An 18,399-nucleotide genomic window follows, 5' to 3' on the forward strand; every position below is an offset into this window, starting at 1 on the left:
TGTCTTAATATTATCAAGAACAAGAGACGAAACAACCAAACGGGTAGCAGCTATTATCTGAGACGCAGGTACAATAGGTTCAGGGGTCGGGTTAACAGATTCTAGAGGTTCATACTGTCGAGAGATAGCGTCAGCTTTGGCATTACGGCAACCAGGTCTATAGGTAATAACGTATTGGAAGCGTGAAAGAAATAGAGACCATCTAGCCTGCCGGGCGGACAACCTTCTAGCATCAGCTATATAGGAGAGGTTCTTATGATCTGTTATAACCATAACTTTGTGTCTAGAACCCTCTAATAAGTACCTCAATTCCTTAAAAGCTAACACAATAGCTAATAGTTCCCTGTTCCCAACATCGTAATTCTTTTCCGGATCAGATAACCTTTTTGAAAAGTAGCAACAGGGATGGAGGGGTTCGTCATACGATGACCTCTGTGACAGTACTGCTCCCACACCTGATTCAGAAGCGTCCACTTCCATAACAAAGGGAAGAGAAGGATCAGGTTGGCGTAGTACTGGAGCAGAGGCAAATGCCTTCTTGAGAGTGTCGAAGGCCTTAAGGGCGTCAGAAGTCCAAACCCTAGGGTGTAGACCTTTCTTAGTCAGCTTCGTTATAGGGGAGATAAGTGGTGAAAAGTTTCTTATAAATTTCCTGTAATAGTTGGCAAATCCTATAAAACGCTGGATAGCCTTAAGACCTTGGGGAAGCGGCCAGGATAGTATGGCTTCTAATTTAGCAGGATCCATACTGAAACCTTGTTCGGATATTATATATCCTAGAAATTGCACCGAGGTCTGATCGAACAAACATTTTTCTAATTTACAATAAAGTCCGTTCTGTAATAACCTTTTAAGCACCATCCTAACATAATTATGATGTGTCTGTAAATCAGGGGAATATACAAGGATGTCGTCAAAGTACACCACGGCACAGACATGCAATAGATCCCTGAGGACATCGTTTATGAGGTCCTGAAACACAGCGGGAGCATTACACAGTCCAAAAGGCATGACTAGATACTCATAATGTCCGCTACGTGTATTGAATGCTGTTTTCCACTCATCATTCTCCTTTATACGAACAAGGTTATAAGCCCCCCTGAGGTCTAATTTAGTGAAGTATTTAGAACCTTTGACCCGGTCAAACAACTCCGTGATGAGGGGATTAGGGTAGGCGTTTTTAATCGTTATATTGTTCAGGCCCCTGTAGTCTATTCAAGGCCGTAGGTCACCCTCCTTTTTGGCAACGAAAAAGAAACCAGCCCCAGCAGGAGAGGAGGACCTTCTGATAAAACCTTTACTTAAGGCTTCCTGTATGTACTCCTCCATTACCTGGTTCTCTTTTTCAGAAAGAGGGTATACCTTACCCCTAGGCGGCATAGTACCAGGTAAGAGGTTTATGGCACAATCATATTCACGGTGCGGGGGTAGTTTATCTGCCTCCCTTTTTTCAAACACCTTAGCTAGGTCTGCATACACAGGAGGAACATAAACAGAAAGTGGTTTGGCTGTGGGTACATTAAGCAAGCCAACAGGACAAACACGAGTCATACATTCCCTTTGACAAGATTTCCCCCAGGAGAGAATCTCCAAACAACCCCAATCAATCATCGGATTGTGTTTAACCAACCAGGGGAAGCCCAAAACGATAGAGGCTGTAGGGGAGTTGATTATTTGAAAGGACAATCTTTCCTTGTGCAAGGCACCCACAGACATAACCAGTTCTTTGGTCTCATGGGTCACCAGAGGTTTCTCCAGTGGTCTACCGTCTATGGCCTCCACAGCCAAGGGAGTAACCTTTTGGATCAGAGTCAACGATGTGGTTTTAGCAAAACACTCATCCATAAGATTGTCAGCAGCCCCTGAATCTATCAAGGCTTTGGTAATCACGGTAGTATTTCCAACAAAAAGGGTGACCGTAATAAACGGTCTAGTAATGGGGACGTGAGGGGTAAACGACACAACACCCGAGGCCGACCCCTCTATAGGCCTTGGGTGCTGCAGTTTTCCCCGCAATTCAGGGCAGGTTCTTAGAAGATGTCCCCTTTTCCCACAGTAAAGGCATAACCCTTCCCTTCTTCGGTATGATTTTTCTACCTCAGTTAACCCAGTAACACCCAATTGCAAGGTTTCAGGGGGAGGTTGGCTAGAAGGGGGTAATGCCAGTAACGCAGTACTGGGTAAAGCAGGTAACATCTGTGTATACATACGCCTCTGACTACGTCTCTCTCTAATACGATTATCAATACGGATGATATAATCTATAAGATCGTCCAGAAGGACAGGCAATTCCCTGGACGCTATTTCGTCCAGGATGTAAGCGGCCAAACCCTCCTGAAAGGCTGTAACGAGGGCATAATTATTCCAAACCACCTCAGCTGCTAGAGTGCGGAATTCGATAGTGTAATCCGCTACAGATCTGTTAACCTGTCGGACCCTAAGCAGAGCTTTGCCAGCAGAAGCAACCCTACCGGGTTGATCAAACGTGCGTTTGAAAGCTGTCAGAAAATCTGCGAAGGACATAGGAGACGTATTCTCCCACATGGGGTTGGCCCATGCTAAAGCTCTCCCAGACAAGTGGTTTATCAAAAAGGCAATTTTAGTTCTGTCAGTGGGATAGGAACGTGGATTCATTACCAAATGGATGTCAATTTGATTGAGGAAACCACGACACAAAGCTGGGTCACCACTATAGCGCTGTGGCGGTGTCATATGGACTACATGAGCAGGAACGGGTACTGGAGTGGCAATGGGTTCGGGCACAGCAGCAGCCACCTCCTGGACGGCAGGCTGCAAGTGTGCAGTACGAGCCAGTATGGTCTGTAAGGCTTGAGCAAACTGATCCATACGGTGGTCCAAGCCATCCATTCTAGCCTCCTGATTAACTAAAAGCTGGGGTATGTCAGCAGGTTCCATTATGGCCCTGTTGTAATGTCACGATTCGGGGAACCACACACGCTAACACACACACAGACACATACACAGAAAGTGTGCAGTACCGGACCTTAGAGTGGCCGGGCTAAGCACACACAGAATAGTCAGGAGATAAGCCGAGTAAGGGGAACCAGAAAACAGAATAACGAGAAACAAGCTGAGGTCAAAGGGTAGGAGAAAGTCACAAAGTCAGTATAACAAGCCAGAGAGTACGTAACCAGAAAGCACACGTTCAGTATCAATACGTAAAGCAAAGACCACAACAGGGCAGGGAGGAACAGGAAAGGTAAGTATTTAAACCATCAGGTTAATTCTGATTGGATAATTTCCAATCAGAATTAACAATCACACGTGGGAGATATCTAAACCTCCCACTGTGATTGAGGCACTGTGCCTTTAATGCCGGGTCAGGTGACTGACCCCGGCGTGACATATCTTGGGCAGTCTTCCAGCGTGCAGCGTCATGCATGCTGCCGCTGAGGGGCGTGGAGGAAGACGCGGGCGGCATCCGAGGCTGGAGGGATGCCGCTCGCCGAGCCCACGTGGAGAAGGGGACCGCGGACGGCTGGAGGGTGAGTGCCGCGAGCGGACTGCAGCCTCCCCTTGCAGCCGCCCGCGGGATCCTGACACTGAGCTGTTGAATAGTACCATTTCAGAAGCGGTAATAATAAAATAACGTATTTTGAACCCATTACATTTCCATCACATGCCAGGTTGTGAGGATTGTAGTATGCCATGAAAATCACACTATACATTCTCACATGATTGCCAGCAAGACTTGGAAAGAAGTAATTAGGGCCGACTTGTGGATTTGTTGCTGGATGATATAAATAGAAGATGATTTCACAAAGAGTCGGAGTGCGGTTTTACAGCAGCTTCTTTTTATATTTTTTGACTTTTTCTTTTTTTTAGTTGTCTCCTAATTTCATATTCAAAATGTTTGTGGATTGTTTTTTTGTTTTTTTTTTGTGTAATATAGTTTTTAATGTTTCTAAAAGAGAACTTAGGACACAAAATTCCTCAGGGACATTCCCTATAATGGTAGCTCAATTCATTAAAGGGTTGCTCCAAGCTCCATGACATGAGTAATTTGAAGTGGTCATGATGTCTGGAGTCTGTATGTGAAGCGTTTCACCTTGAAAGGCTGTAGATGGTTTAACCCCTTTGCTACATAGGGAAAACTCCTTCTCCAATAGCGTCATTGAGGTGCCATCAGCCAGCAGGAATTATGCACAGAATGTCATTTATTGGCCAAGAGCAGCCAGCTGATGATCTTCCTCAATGAATGGCAAGCGGGATTCGCATTTGGCTTCTCCTGCACTGCACCAGCCATAAAGGACCCTCAGCGTTGAGCATTGGCCCATGTTACAGAGCAAGCCATTTCAAAATATTTTGCACCATTACCAGGACACGGGGCCAGGGTACTCCTCACATATTAGTGGTTATGATGCTTGGAGATTATTAGCTTAGCTGTTAGCAGGTGCATGCACAGGTTCTATGTAGTCCATATGACGTTGAACTACGATTCCTATTACCCTTGGCATTCTACCAGTTTATGGGAAATTTGATTTAGTAAGCACAGGAAGATGTAGCCCACCAACAGGTGAACACCCAAAGTTAGACACTGGGTCTAGATCAAAAGTGCTGATCTATTTCAAGTTTTCCAAACCAGCATTTTTTCGCTTACATTTTGCAATCCACTCTTCAATGCAATTCTGTTTAGTGATGAAACCTTATGGTTCCTTCAGAATTGATGGCCTTTCCAACAGTTTGACTAAAAGTTGTGTTTTTACTTTCTCTAAAAACAATGACAACTTGTTCAAATTAGGATTTAGCTCTCAGATATATAAAACCACACCATAATGTTGTAATATAGACAGTCGCACAAAAAAAGGATTCCTTGTTAATATATTTAGAATATGTGGTCTTGATTGCGCAGTCTGGCATCTAATGCCAATTCAGAATGTCTCAGCCATTCATAGTGCTATTTATACTGCTTTATCTTTTGTGAAGAACATGTTGAGAGTTTGGCTGGGGATCAAAATAATGGCAAACGTATGTTTCTTTAGTCTTGGGTTTCAAATGTACCCTAATTAGATAACCTGCTGACATTTGACTGATAAACGCTGCGTGTTTTTTACCTTCTGCTGCTTAATGTGCCACAATGGGGGAAATCAGGCCATGGGTGTGAATTTATTAAACAAAGAATTGTGAAGAACTGGCAAGAGAACTGCAGAGAATGCCTTCATTCTCTCTGTTATGTAATTGTATGGCTTAGATTTTTCTATATACGGTACCTTTTATTTGAATTTGTTTCTTCTAGCGATTAAACAAAGTTGCTCTCAAACATAATGCAGTTGCTATCTGATCCATTTTTTTTTTTTTAAGATTTTTTGTTTTGTTTTATGATTTGCTTTTCTGTGTCATGGTAAATACAGCTCTATTTTATATAGGATGCAGCTTTTAATCTGTGGCATAAATATATTTATATTAAAGATTCTGCAACCAATTTTATCACTCCGGGGTTCTAAATACACTGTGTGCAGAATTATTAGGCAAATGAGTATTTTGACCACATCATCCTCTTTATGCATGTTGTCTTACTCCAAGCTGTATAGGCTCGAAAGCCTACTACCAATTAAGCATATTAGGTGATGTGCATCTCTGTAATGAGAAGGGGTGTGGTCTAATGACATCAACACCCTGTATCAGGTGTGCATAATTATTAGGCAACTTCCTTTCCTTTGGCAAAATGGGTCAAAAGAAGGACTCGACAGGCTCAGAAAAGTGAGATAAAAAGTGAGATATCTTGCAGAGGGATGCAGCACTCTTAAAATTGCAAAGCTTCTGAAGCGTGATCATCGAACAATCAAGCGTTTCATTCAAAATAGTCAACAGGGTCGCAAGAAGCGTGTGGAGAAACCAAGGCGCAAAATAACTGCCCATGAACTGAGAAAAGTCAAGCGTGCAGCTGCCAAGATGCCACTTGCCACCAGTTTGGCCATATTTCAGAGCTGCAACATCACTGGAGTGCCCAAAAGCACAAGGTGTGCAATACTCAGAGACATGGCCAAGGTAAGAAAGGCTGAAAGACGACCACCACTGAACAAGACACACAAGCTGAAACGTCAAGACTGGGCCAAGAAATATCTCAAGACTGATTTTTCTAAGGTTTTATGGACTGATGAAATGAGAGTGAGTCTTGATGGGCCAGATGGATGGATTAGTAAAGGGCAGAGAGCTCCAGTCCGACTCAGATGCCAGCAAGGTGGAGGTGGAGTACTGGTTTGGGCTGGTATCATCAAAGATGAGCTTGTGGGGCCTTTTCGGGTTGAGGATGGAGTCAAGCTCAACTCCCAGTTTCTGGAAGACACCTTCTTCAAGCAGTGGTACAGGAAGAAGTCTGCATCCTTCAAGAAAAACATGATTTTCATGCAGGACAATGCTCCATCACACGCGTCCAAGTACTCCACAGCGTGGCTGGCAAGAAAGGGTATAAAAGAAGAAAATCTAATGACATGGCCTCCTTGTTCACCTGATCTGAACCCAATTGAGAACCTGTGGTCCATCATCAAATGTGAGATTTACAAGGAGGGAAAACAGTACACCTCTCTGAACAGTGTCTGGGAGGCTGTGGCTGCTGCTGCACGCAATGTTGATGGTGAACAGATCAAAACACTGACAGAATCCATGGATGGCAGGCTTTTGAGTGTCCTTGCAAAGAAAGGTGGCTATTTTGGTCACTGATTTGTTTTTGTTATGTTTTTGAATGTCAGAAATGTATATTTGTGAATGTTGAGATGTTATATTGGTTTCACTGGTAAAAAATAAATAATTGAAATGGGTATATATTTGTTTTTTGTTACCGTAAGTTGCCTAATAATTATGCACAGTAATAGTCACCTGCACACACAGATATCCCCCTAAAATAGCTATAACTAAAACCAAACTAAAAACTACTTCCAAAAATATTCAGCTTTGATATTAATGAGTTTTTTGGGTTCATTGAGAACATGGTTGTTGTTCAATAATAAAATTAATCCTCAAAAATACAACTTGCCTAATAATTCTGCACTCCCTGTACATTTTTACCACAATTGAAATCCTGTGGGAGTTCTACATTTTTTAAATTTTTATTTCTGTACTCCTTGAGATTAGTGAATACATAAAAATGAATAACTATGCTAAGAATTTCTCTCCATGTACTGCTTTATATACGTATTAAAAAAATTGGGTTCTTGCTTGCTTTGCCTTTTTATCCCACAAGAAGCCATGTTAGTATATTAGTAGCAGATTTTGAAACACAAAAATAAGCCTGTGACGTATATGACTGTAACTCGTTTGGGCAGGGCTCTTCAAGCATTCTGCCTTTATGCCAAACGTGTTTTGTAGGAATTGTTTCTTGTTTGGCTCGTCGCGCATCGCTGCAGAATATGTTGGTGCAATATAAATAATTGTATAAAATAAATGCTTTATCCTGATTTGGATTCTTAATGTTTTGAGTGCACATCCGGTATTCCAGCTACGGAATGAAAGTGAGCCTGTCCTCAAATCACATGAATGGCAAGTTCACCTTCAGATAGGTATAGATTGAATGTATTCACGATGCATGACAAATCACTAAAAATACAACTGCCATCACTTCCTCCTAGCAGAACAGGGCATCCCCAAATTGTGCCACTTTCACACAATTCCTACTTGCAGGCACATGTTATGGGGCACTCCATCACAAGGAGTCGATTTGGTTGTGTGTGCATGTTCTCGTTTGTAGCCTTTACTGTTGTCATAGTGGATAAGTCTACTGTGCTACCTTTTTCATGCATACGGTTCTCTAACCTGCACGTGAGTGAAATGCTGGCTCACAGCACACACACATGCACCTGTTACTGATTGCTATAGAAATTGGGAGAAATTGTTCAAAGGTTGCTTAGAGGGAGCCGTATTTTCCTGGAAACTCCTGCACAGATAGAAAAACAAAACAAAAAGGAGGGGTGGAGGTGGGACTAAATTGATATCCAAAATAGTTTTGCATGATGCACATGTGATACATTCCTGCAACATGGATGCTTAGAGTGTCCCTGAAACTGATAAAAGGCACAACATTTTTACAGAGCTTGAATATTTATCTGTTAGCATGTATTGTACATAAATAGAACAAACCTTGAATAGACCAGGGTAAAAAGGACTAGGCTTATGTTGTTGTTTTTTGTATGCTCAATATTTTAGTGCGAAAAGGTTTAAAAAGCCAGCCAACGATTAAAGGCTTAATTGACCTCGTTTGGAATGGAGCCAGGGAATCCGATATACTACAATTGAGAGCTCATAAGACTTTGATTAACTTTCACAAGGTGTTCTGTTTAGTTGCTTCGCGTACATTCTTTTAGAAGGCCAGATAAATAAGAGCATGGGGAGTATGACCACACTAAGTTGACTTGCTTTGATGCTGTGTGGTTAAAGCAGTATGACGTGGCTATAGAAGAATACTTGTCTCTTTCAGAATCTAGATTTGATGTCTATTAAAATAATGTAATAACTTAAAAGGGCAACCCAAGTACCATAACCAATGCATGGACCTTGTTGTGGTGGGATAATGCTGTGGGCAACATCCACTGGTTCCCAGTCAGACATGTTAAATGCTCTAATGACACCATAACCGCTACATCAGCATGTAGTGTTGGTCCTTGAGCTTTATTTTCCATAAAGATGGTAAACTCATTTAGAGAGAATTCTATTGACGTTGCCACTCAATCAAAAGATATCCCGACAATCAGCACAAAGTAACTGCTTTTATTTTCATAAACAAGACATTTTTGGCAAATATATCAAAAAAGATCATCCAAGTAACAGTCATGTATGGGGGAGCAAGTACTAAATTGAGTTGTCAATGTGCACATTCAATCATCTACTGACGGACAAAACTATGTACATGCTTTCAGTTGTCAAGTAACTCTGCTAATAAATGTGCATTCTTGCAAGGCCTAGAAATCACTTGGTATGTCAAATGCATTTTTCTAGCAGTTACTTTAATACTCCATACCCCCTTTCCCCAATGAAAATAGCTATTTTTAGTGGAACATATTATGTTTAATGCGAATATATATATATATATATATATATATATATATATATATATATATATATATATATATATATATATATATATTTTTTTTGTATAACATGAATTGCTCTCTAAAATCTTCTAGTGACTTCTCAGATTATAGGACTACTACTCTATGCAGTGCCATGAATGAGCTGATGATATAGTTGCTTATCTCTGCATAAGTTACTGTTGCAGAATCTCATCAAAAGAGTAGCTGGACAGAATAAGTTACTTTGTGCTTCTACATACAGAGCTGCTGCTACATGCATTAACATGAAAGACAATCTGTACCGATTACATCACAGGGACGTGGATTATTGTAATGAGTGCTTGCATTTTATGTGAAGCGCAGGATGCTTTTGCAGGGAAGTGTGTGATCTAAACCCAAACATGTTTTCTGGAAGGAAATTTGTATTGGTCTGTGAGAAGGGAGAGAGAGCTACGGGGAAGCACCTCCTACGAACGCTTTTGGGAATCTGCCTCGACAATGGTTTGGGTGGACAAACAGTAAAGCATAAGCTTTGGTTTCTAATCTCTAGACAAAAGTTACTAAAACTGTGAATTGTTGGAAGTTGGAAAAATTGCAGTATTTAATAATGGGGACAGATTAGCTGTTTTCACCTAGAATGTGAAATGTACTAGTCTGTTCCCAGCAAGCCATGGTTCAGTGTATCATTCTGTTAACATTCTGACTTGCTTTCTTGTTTGACTTATAATACAGATAATTACTGCTCTGTAATGTAGGAGGATCTCATCATTCCAAATTACGGTACTAACAGAACGCTATATGCCTACACAAACATCAAGGCAACATGTTAATTTGTACTTATGTTTGGATATAACTATAAATACAGCTGTTTAACATATAACTGTCCAACAGAACAGTTTTTTTTACCCAGGCAGATCCCAGCATTTCTGAGAAACTTTTTACTTTGCATATTAAAGGAACACTATGGGGTCAGGAACACAAACATGTATTCTTGACCCTATTGTGTTAAAATCACCATTTCGGTGGCTTGACCCCCATTTCCCCCCTTAAAAAAAATAATAAAACTCACCTTATTTCTGGCCAAGCCCCTGATCTGCCTCATTGGCTGACATCATCAGAATTGATGATCTCAACCCATCATGGAAAAGCAGTGACCACTGAAGGTGTTCCTGGGGGGCAATGTAATTGGAGTTAGGAGGTGGAGCCAAATGCCACCCTAGCCAATCAGCATCTCCACTGTCTTTTCTCTGGAAAGACAGTGTTTACAGCAAAAAGGCTGCAGGGACTGACTATTCTCACCTGAACAACTAGATTAATCTGTAGTTCTTCTGGTGACTACAGGTGGTCCTGTTTTGCGACCTACCTGTTTTACGACGGCTCGCACTCATGACCAGTGGCAAGTGTTAGCCGTCATGGGGATTCCCTGCTCTGGTGTGTTCGGGGAAACGTCCCCGAACATGGACGAACGCACTATAGCAGGGAATCCCTTAAATCTATGTTCGGGGAAATTTCCTCGAACAGAGTTTAGAGGGATTCCCTGCTCTGGTGCGTTCGTTTATGTTCAGGGAAGTTTCCCCGATCATAGACGAACGCAGCAGAGCAGGGAATCCCTTAACGCCCCACTTACTGACCGGGTCGTAGGAACGGAACCCGGTCGGTAAGTGAGGAGTGTCTGTATAGTGTCCTTTAACATAGTGGTGGATGACACACAAATGTCAGTTTTTAAACTACATCAGTCATGATGCTTAGCCTTTCTTTGACCAAGCTAACATTCTGCTTTCTGAATTTCTTTGCTTCAACAACAGAAGGAGGTGGTTTTGTAACAAATTTGTATGCCAGAGATGGGGCTTATACATGGGAAATGAGACTTATGGCTATCCAATGATTGTCAGAAAGGCTGGTAACAGAGTTACTGTCCACCTTTAGGCTTTAGGCCATTTATAAACATGATAAACATGAACAGAATGTGTATTGCATGTCATTAAACTGTGGCCTACCTGCAAACTTTAAAATGCTCATAGCCCTTGTGTTTTCTCCAAGTAATTAATTCAAATGACTTCAGTGGTGTTTAGAGACACTTTTTATGTGGTATACAAAATAATTCATGCAAAAAAATAATAGAATAAAAAAAATGAATATATGTAAGTAAATGCTGGCTTTTGACATTCCTGTATTTTTGGAGTAAAAACCATGAATTAATAGTAGCAGTAATATAATTAATAGACTATTTGCGTAAGATGATAGAAATCTCAGCATGACTTCTATAGCTTGCTGTTTTTCTCTGTGTAATTATTGTAAATGTATATTAGTCGAGTAAGTGTCACTCACAAATATGATCTACTGCTCATGAGCACTCTCATACAGCTATGTGAGAGCCAGTGCCGCCACTATGGATAGTATATTGTATCGAAGAAAGAAGCTCTGCAGATTGCCAGGAAGGCACATAGGACATGAGCATATTCTTTATAGTAATTTAAAAAAACAATGACTGCAAAAACTGCAAACTAATCAAAAATAAAACTTAATTGCACTCAATTTGTGCGACGAGAGTTCATATTTATATTTTGATTAAACTATAAATCATCTGACTCGGAGATTCTTTAAAATCTAGACTCATAACTGCACATTAGAGATTAAATGTTTTACTCAGTAACATAGTACCGATAAATAGGTTTCTGCCCTAAACTGTGAATGGTAGTGGAGTGAAAACTAGATTGTTAAAATTGTTGATTTGCAAAAATACTCCAACTTAGTAACCAATTGAAGGTTAAAGGGACACTATAGTCACCAGAACAACTACAGCTGAATTTGTTCTGGTGAGTAGAATCATTACCTTCAGACTTTTTGCTGTAAACACTGTCTTTTCAGAGAAAATGCAGTGTTTACATTACAGCCTAGTGATAACTTCACTGGCCACTCCTCAGATAGCTGTTAGAGATCCTTCCTGGGCAGGGGCGTATTAGCCGCGAGGCAAACAAGGCATTTGCCTTGGGCGGCATTTTCCAGGGGGCGGCAAAAAAAAGCCGCCCCCAAACGCCCAGGGCAAATGCCTTGTTAGCCTTGCGGCTAACTGACATGCCGGATGGGCTGGCTGTTAGGCGCGGGCGGCACTGGCGAGGGAGCACTTTCCCCTGAGCTCTCTGCTCAGCTCCCTCGCGCGCCTCCCGCAGAGTGAGGCTGGGAGCTGGAATATGACGTCATATTCCGGCTCCGCCTCCCAGCCTCACTCTGCGGGCGGCGCGCGAGGGAGCTGAGCAGAGAGCTCAGGGGAAAGTGCTCCCTCGCCAGTGCCGCCCGCGCCTAACAGCCAGCCCAGCAGCCCGACCGACAGCCCCAGGAAGAGGGAGAACCCCCCCTTCCTAAAGGTAAGGAGGCTGGGGGGGGTTGTTAAATAAATAAAATAAAAAAGTGAGTGTTAATGTGAGTGTGTGTGTCTCTTAGTGTGTCTGTCTGTCTGTTAGTCTGTCTCTTAGTGTGTGTCAGTGTGTGTGTCTGTCTCTTAGTGTTAGTGTCTGTCTCTTAGTGTTAGTGTGCGTCTCTTAGTGTCTGTATGTTAGTGTTAGTGTGCGTCTCTTAGTGTCTGTGTGTTAGTGTGCGTCTCTTAGTGTCTGTATGTTAGTGTTAGTGTGCGTCTCTTAGTGTCTGTATGTTAGTGTGCGTCTCTTAGTGTCTGTATGTTAGTGTTAGTGTGCGTCTCTTAGTGTCTGTATGTTAGTGTTAGTGTCTGTCTGTTAGTGTCTGTCTGTTAGTGTCTGTCTGTTAGTGTCTGTCTGTTAGTGTCTGTCTGTTAGTGTCTGTCTGTTAGTGTCTGTCTGTTAGTGTCTGTCTGTTAGTGTCTGTCTCTTAGTGTCTGTCTCTTAGTGTCTGTCTCTTAGTGTCTGTCTCTTAGTGTCTGTCTCTTAGTGAATGAGTGTCTGTTAGTGAATGAGTGTCTGTTAGTGAATGTGTGTCTGTTAGTGAATGTGTGTCTGTTAGTGAATGTGTGTCTGTTAGTGAATGTGTCTGTTAGTGAATGTGTGTGTGTGTGTGTATTTAGAATGCGGGGCAGGGTGGAAGGGTTGGGTGGGGGTGGCGCGTGGAAGGGTTGGAGGGGATGGGGGGGGGGAGGGGGCGCCTGAGTTTTGTCCTGCCTAGGGCAGCACAAAACCAGGATACACCACTGTTCCTGGGTCATGGCTGCCTAAAATGCATCCAAACATTCAGTGTCTCCACCCTCTGCATGCAGACACTGAACTTTTCTCATAGAAATTCATTGATTCAATTCATCTCTATGAGGAGATGCTGATTGGCCAGGACTGTGTTTGAATCATGCTGGTTCTGCCCCTGATCTGCCTCCTTGTCAGTCTCAGCCAATCATATGGGGAAGCACTGTGATTGGATCAGGCTACCACTTCTGATGATGTCAGTAGACTGCTTTTTTTTTTTTTTTTTTTTTTTTTTTTTTGAGGCAAACAGCATGCAGATCTACAGCTTCTGGCTTGAATACAGTAAGATGTTGCTATATTTATGGAGGCATGAGGGGCCCCGGGGGGATAGATTGTGGTTTTAACACTATATAGGGCCAGGAATACATGTTTGTGTTCCTGACCCTATAGTGATTCTTAAAAAAAAAAAAAAAAAAATATTGTATTTGCTCTACTGACTCCCATTTGAATGCTATCTGATGCTACTCCACCTAACTTTCTTCATTTCCCCTATCTCCCAGTATGTAGCCAAGCTCTTCATCCAGGTCATATGCTTGTGTATATATTTAATTGCAGAATTGTTCAAAACAAAACATATTGTAACACATGATTTGAAATCTGCTATTCAATGCATGCTTTGCTTTTTGTTTTTTTCTGATGACCGACCCATTTATCATTGTAATGTTTATTAGAAAAGTTCATATACTGATAGTTACAATTGACTGCAGACTTTTTGAACATGTGCACAGTACTGATCTTGTGGGTACTGGATGCAGTGTGGCATAGTGCCAGATCAGCTGCAACTACTGATTAGTGCCAATACATCCCTATGAATTAAAAAGGGGGGTGGGGGTGGAAAAACGTCCATTGGCATATTCAGGTTAGCTGTCCCAGCCCCCTCACAGAGCGAGTGTGTTTAGTGGACACCGGCAGACCCACCATTGTTGTCCTGTCAATAGGAAGCAGCATTCTCTATGCGCAGCGGGGGCCATGCCCTGCGACCTGCTCTGCCTTCAATATTAACAAGAACATGCTTGTGTGTTGTCTTTGCAGATGGCCCTGAGCTAACGAGACATGCTGCAGAATACGATGCCTCTCTTTCCCACGGCCATGAATGGTAAGTGTATCTTTATATGCAATTACACACGCTTCTGTACACAAACCACGCAGTGCTTTGGGTAATGATCAGTTTTTAAAATACAAGGTAGTGATCTAAATAAGTCTCTTTCTGTGTTTTAATTTTATGGAGCACTTTGGCCTATATCTGTGTACACACAATGTTTTGCTTATGGCCCGTTACTGAACATGTTCTATTTTAGATGACTGTGAACTGGGATCACTTTAGAGGCACTGATTGTGGTGATGTCTTTATGGATTTTTGTAACCGTGCATGTTAAAGTTTAAAGTATAAACTACATGTCTTTTTAAATCTTTTAAATGACATTTGAATGAACATAACTCGCCTTCTAGCTTGTGAGAATGTCATTAACCTCTAAGGACCCTGCGTTCTATTTGGGTTCTCAGATGTTTCATGTTGTCGAGTTTCTATCTTTTTTCATATTCATTTATTGAACAAGTTCACAAAAGGTGAATCAGTTTTTTAATGGTGGAATTTTTATAGTTTTATAGTTTTAAGGGGGACAGAGTTGGTAAAATATTTTAGTTTCCATGGTGATTGCCCTGAATTTTTTTGTATTACTCTCTACATTTGCACAGTCGGTGACCGAACATGGGGGAGATCTATGAAAGTATTATTATTAGCAAAGTGTAAAAGTTAAGTAATCACCAATGGAATGTACTTGTTGACGCCATTGGTTTCCATGGCAATTGCCCTACCTTTTAGAACTTTGTACGACTTTTTAGTCCTTGATGCTCTGATCATTCTCCTTTCAATGATCCAAAGACTAGTGTAGTTTTATTTAATGTTTATATTTACTACTTTTGATTAGGAGTGCTGTCGAACTGGAATTATTTCTAAAATCTCTCAATAAAATGTATGGAATTTAATGCTTATGCATTTCCCACTACTTACATATTATACCTTTCCCATTGAGTAATCCTTGGGTATTGTGACTTTTCCCAGAACCTGCTGGTTGAATGAGGGACACTAATTACCTGTCCCAGATAAAGTCAATTACATCTTACAGCGATATAGGCCAAGCTTTAATATTGAACCTGTTCCGCTGAAGAATAGCATTTAGCTGTTTGTGGGGTGGCCTTGGTTAGCTTCCATCAGATATATACATGTTAAAGAGAAGTACTTCTATGGTGAGTCTCCCCGACTTATTACTGTGATTTGTAAGATTATGCATGTCTATTCCTCTATACTACAGGTGTTATGCATAAAGAGTGAATCTTGGTCAAAAATCCCCCCCCCCACACACACACACACACACACTTTTTTGTTTTGTTTTGTTTTTTAACCTGCAATTCAGTGCTGGGCAAAAGTCCCCCTCCTGACTTTACAGGGGGCTTTGCACAGTCCAGTCACAGACTTCTCATAGTGAATCCTGTGATTGGATTGTTTGCTGGCTCATAGAAATGCACACAATCTCAGCTGGGGGGAGATTTAATGTTTTATTTGTATCTTTTTTTTAAGCCTATACAATTAGCGAATTAGCGGAGGGAGGTGGTAGGGAGCACACACTAGTAGGGAGGGGAAAACTACTCTCCCCTTACAGGCACTCTGTCTGCAATTAAGATGACCACGTCTGCTGCCAACATGCTCTGCGCACTGAAGAGAGATGCAAAATATGCACAGACTTGACTTTAGGCAGCGTGGAACAGAGTTCTCCGTTTCCCAAGTCATGTGTGCTAGCGGTGCAACAAACTCCCGGCTCACAAATAAAAATAACTCCATATGTGCAGTGTTTCAAGCAGATACTCTGCACATACAGACTCCTACCACCATAACTACTTTAAATCATTGACATGGGCATGGTGCTTTAATACACCAGATGCCAGTTTGAGGGCAGTCTCTCTAGTCGACGTTATATGTTGACGTGTTGATTACGCCATTATCTCTCCCAATCTTATGGTGTATCTATCCACAAGTTATTTTCTACACAGCATTAAAAAAAAAAAAGGTATATTAAAATAAAATAAAATGCTTACTTGTTTCAGGCTCCTTCCTTATGACTTTTTTTTTTTTCTCAAACTGCTGTTAGTCGGGATTATTATTTTTCCACATTGCTGCAGGGAATAACTTGTGGGTTGTCTTTGCCATGTTGGAAATGGTAGGCCTCACGAGAAATCAGGTGTGTGTTTTTGTTTTGTTTTGTTTAGTTTTTTCTTCTGTGAATAGAGATCTGCTAATTAATAGGATGAGCAACAGATCTAGTGTTTGGAAAACTATCTCCCAATCTAGGGTGTTGCTCCATGATTTTTGAGAAGCACAAATTTCAATTTACCTTCCAGTGGTTCTCTGTCCAAAAGCTTAATGAGTAAGACCCAGGATCCCATCCCTGGATGCTTCCTCCTGCAAAGCGAAGAAGAGATGAACAAAGAGAGTTTACTGTGCTCTCCCATTAACCAGACTTCTAGAATTAAACTAATTTCTGAGATCTGAAATGGACTCCAAATTGTTCTGGTTCCGTTTGCTTACTAGCAGCTTGTGCGACCAGTGGAAAAAAATATGAATTATTTCCATTTCATTGGAACTGTTCAGGAATGTGTTCACTGCTATTGTTTTTTTTTTTTTGTAGCTCCATTCAGGTTGATTCAAACGGCAAACAGATACCAGTCTGGAGCTAATCCAGATCAGGTGATGAGGTGATTTTGTGAGCTATTTTTGAAAATTTGCCAATGAAGTGCCCTTTAATGATCTGGCAAAAGAGAAGTTTAGAAATGAATTGTGCACCCAATCAGTACTGCAAGGTTATCCAGCTGCTTGGGTTTTTGGGAGGTTCAGCCTGTGAAATCTCAGAGGATTTACATACCTATTACGAATGTCTTCTCCCTGTGTTTTGCGAGTGTAGTTCAATGGTTCTGATACTTAGCTAAGCCATGGAATATTCTCCAGTGCTCTATAAAAGTTATGGTAATCTGCTATTCTACTACGCTAAGCGATGGGCTTCAGTATTTTGATGTTTTGTGCAATACACATATGTTATAAACCATAACTCTCTTATTATCACCAGGAATTTTAAATGCATGAAAATTACTTTCCTCTGTATTCCATTTCAACATAGTTCTCTTAAGTGGAATATAAGTGCATGTTGTTCAGTCTAAAACTATAACAAAAAATAATTCATTAATGCAATACGAGTTCTGGCATTGTATACACCATAGAATGAGAGACAACTGGCAAATGCCATGTGTCTCCAGAATAATATGTACGTACCAAGTTTGGGATTTTTTACTTATCGGGGTGAGTAGTGCCAATGAGTTAAATTATATGATAAATAGACTTAGGCGTATATCTTTCCCATTGTTGCTTATTAAAGGTCGTACTGATTATAAGACTGGAAAAAAAACTAAAATTGCAGGTCTTGTTAGGGAAGTGGCCTTTTTATCTGTAGCAATCTTCAGCTGCCGACCTGTGTGCTGCAATGACAGCTTAGAATGTCTGTGCTTCCTGTTTAGGAACTGAAGCATACACAGATGCGGATATAGTACTGTTTGACACAGCAATCCTCTCTGAAAAGCTAAACTTGCCTTACATGCTTTGTTTGCAGGCGGGCCGAACATGTGGGCCATCACAACAGAAGAGAGAGCAAAACATGACAAACAGTTTGCCAGCCTGAAGCCTGCGGGTGGGCTCATAACTGGTGAGTCTTTAATATTTACTAACATGTCACTGGTCTGTCTGATCTGTAACCTCACATTTGATATGTATGAGCAGGTTTCCTGTAAGTATTCCTCTGCTAGCGGTGAGGGTTGGTTACACAGAGCTTTTTTGCATTACAATGTAGGCCTGGCCAAAAGGTAGATCACAGGAGAACTACAAATCCTATGATGCTTGGCCAACACTAAATATTATGTTCTGCAAACATTGGGAGGATATTTTTTAGCAAACATTTATCTAATGAGATGCAACATTTTAGAAAGTAGTATTTATTATTTTCATTTGTAATGTCACTGAGGGAGAGTGGATTTCAGTTCCTAGCTTAAATACAAAGAGGATGTTAACAAGCCTCTTAAGTTAATTAAAGAAGAACATGTGACAAACAATCGCTCGACTGATGTTTTCG

At 41.2% G+C, this 18,399-nt stretch overlaps 1 protein-coding gene across 4 annotated transcripts in view; it reads left to right on the top strand.

Annotated features, from left to right (window-relative positions):
• ITSN2 (intersectin 2) overlaps positions 1-18,399 on the top strand; it is a 162,555-nt gene that overhangs the window by 19,266 nt on the left and 124,890 nt on the right. For all 4 annotated transcript variants that reach the window (XM_063442099.1, XM_063442100.1, XM_063442101.1 and 1 more), the window contains exons 2-3: positions 14,261-14,324; positions 17,884-17,976. In XM_063442099.1, the coding sequence (XP_063298169.1) occupies positions 14,282-14,324; positions 17,884-17,976 (136 nt within the window). In that variant the 5' untranslated portion in view covers positions 14,261-14,281. The remainder of the gene's footprint in view (positions 1-14,260; positions 14,325-17,883; positions 17,977-18,399) is intronic.

This window comes from Pelobates fuscus, chromosome 2 (assembly GCF_036172605.1).
Source record: "Pelobates fuscus isolate aPelFus1 chromosome 2, aPelFus1.pri, whole genome shotgun sequence".
NCBI classification, from domain to species: Eukaryota; Metazoa; Chordata; class Amphibia; order Anura; family Pelobatidae; genus Pelobates; species Pelobates fuscus.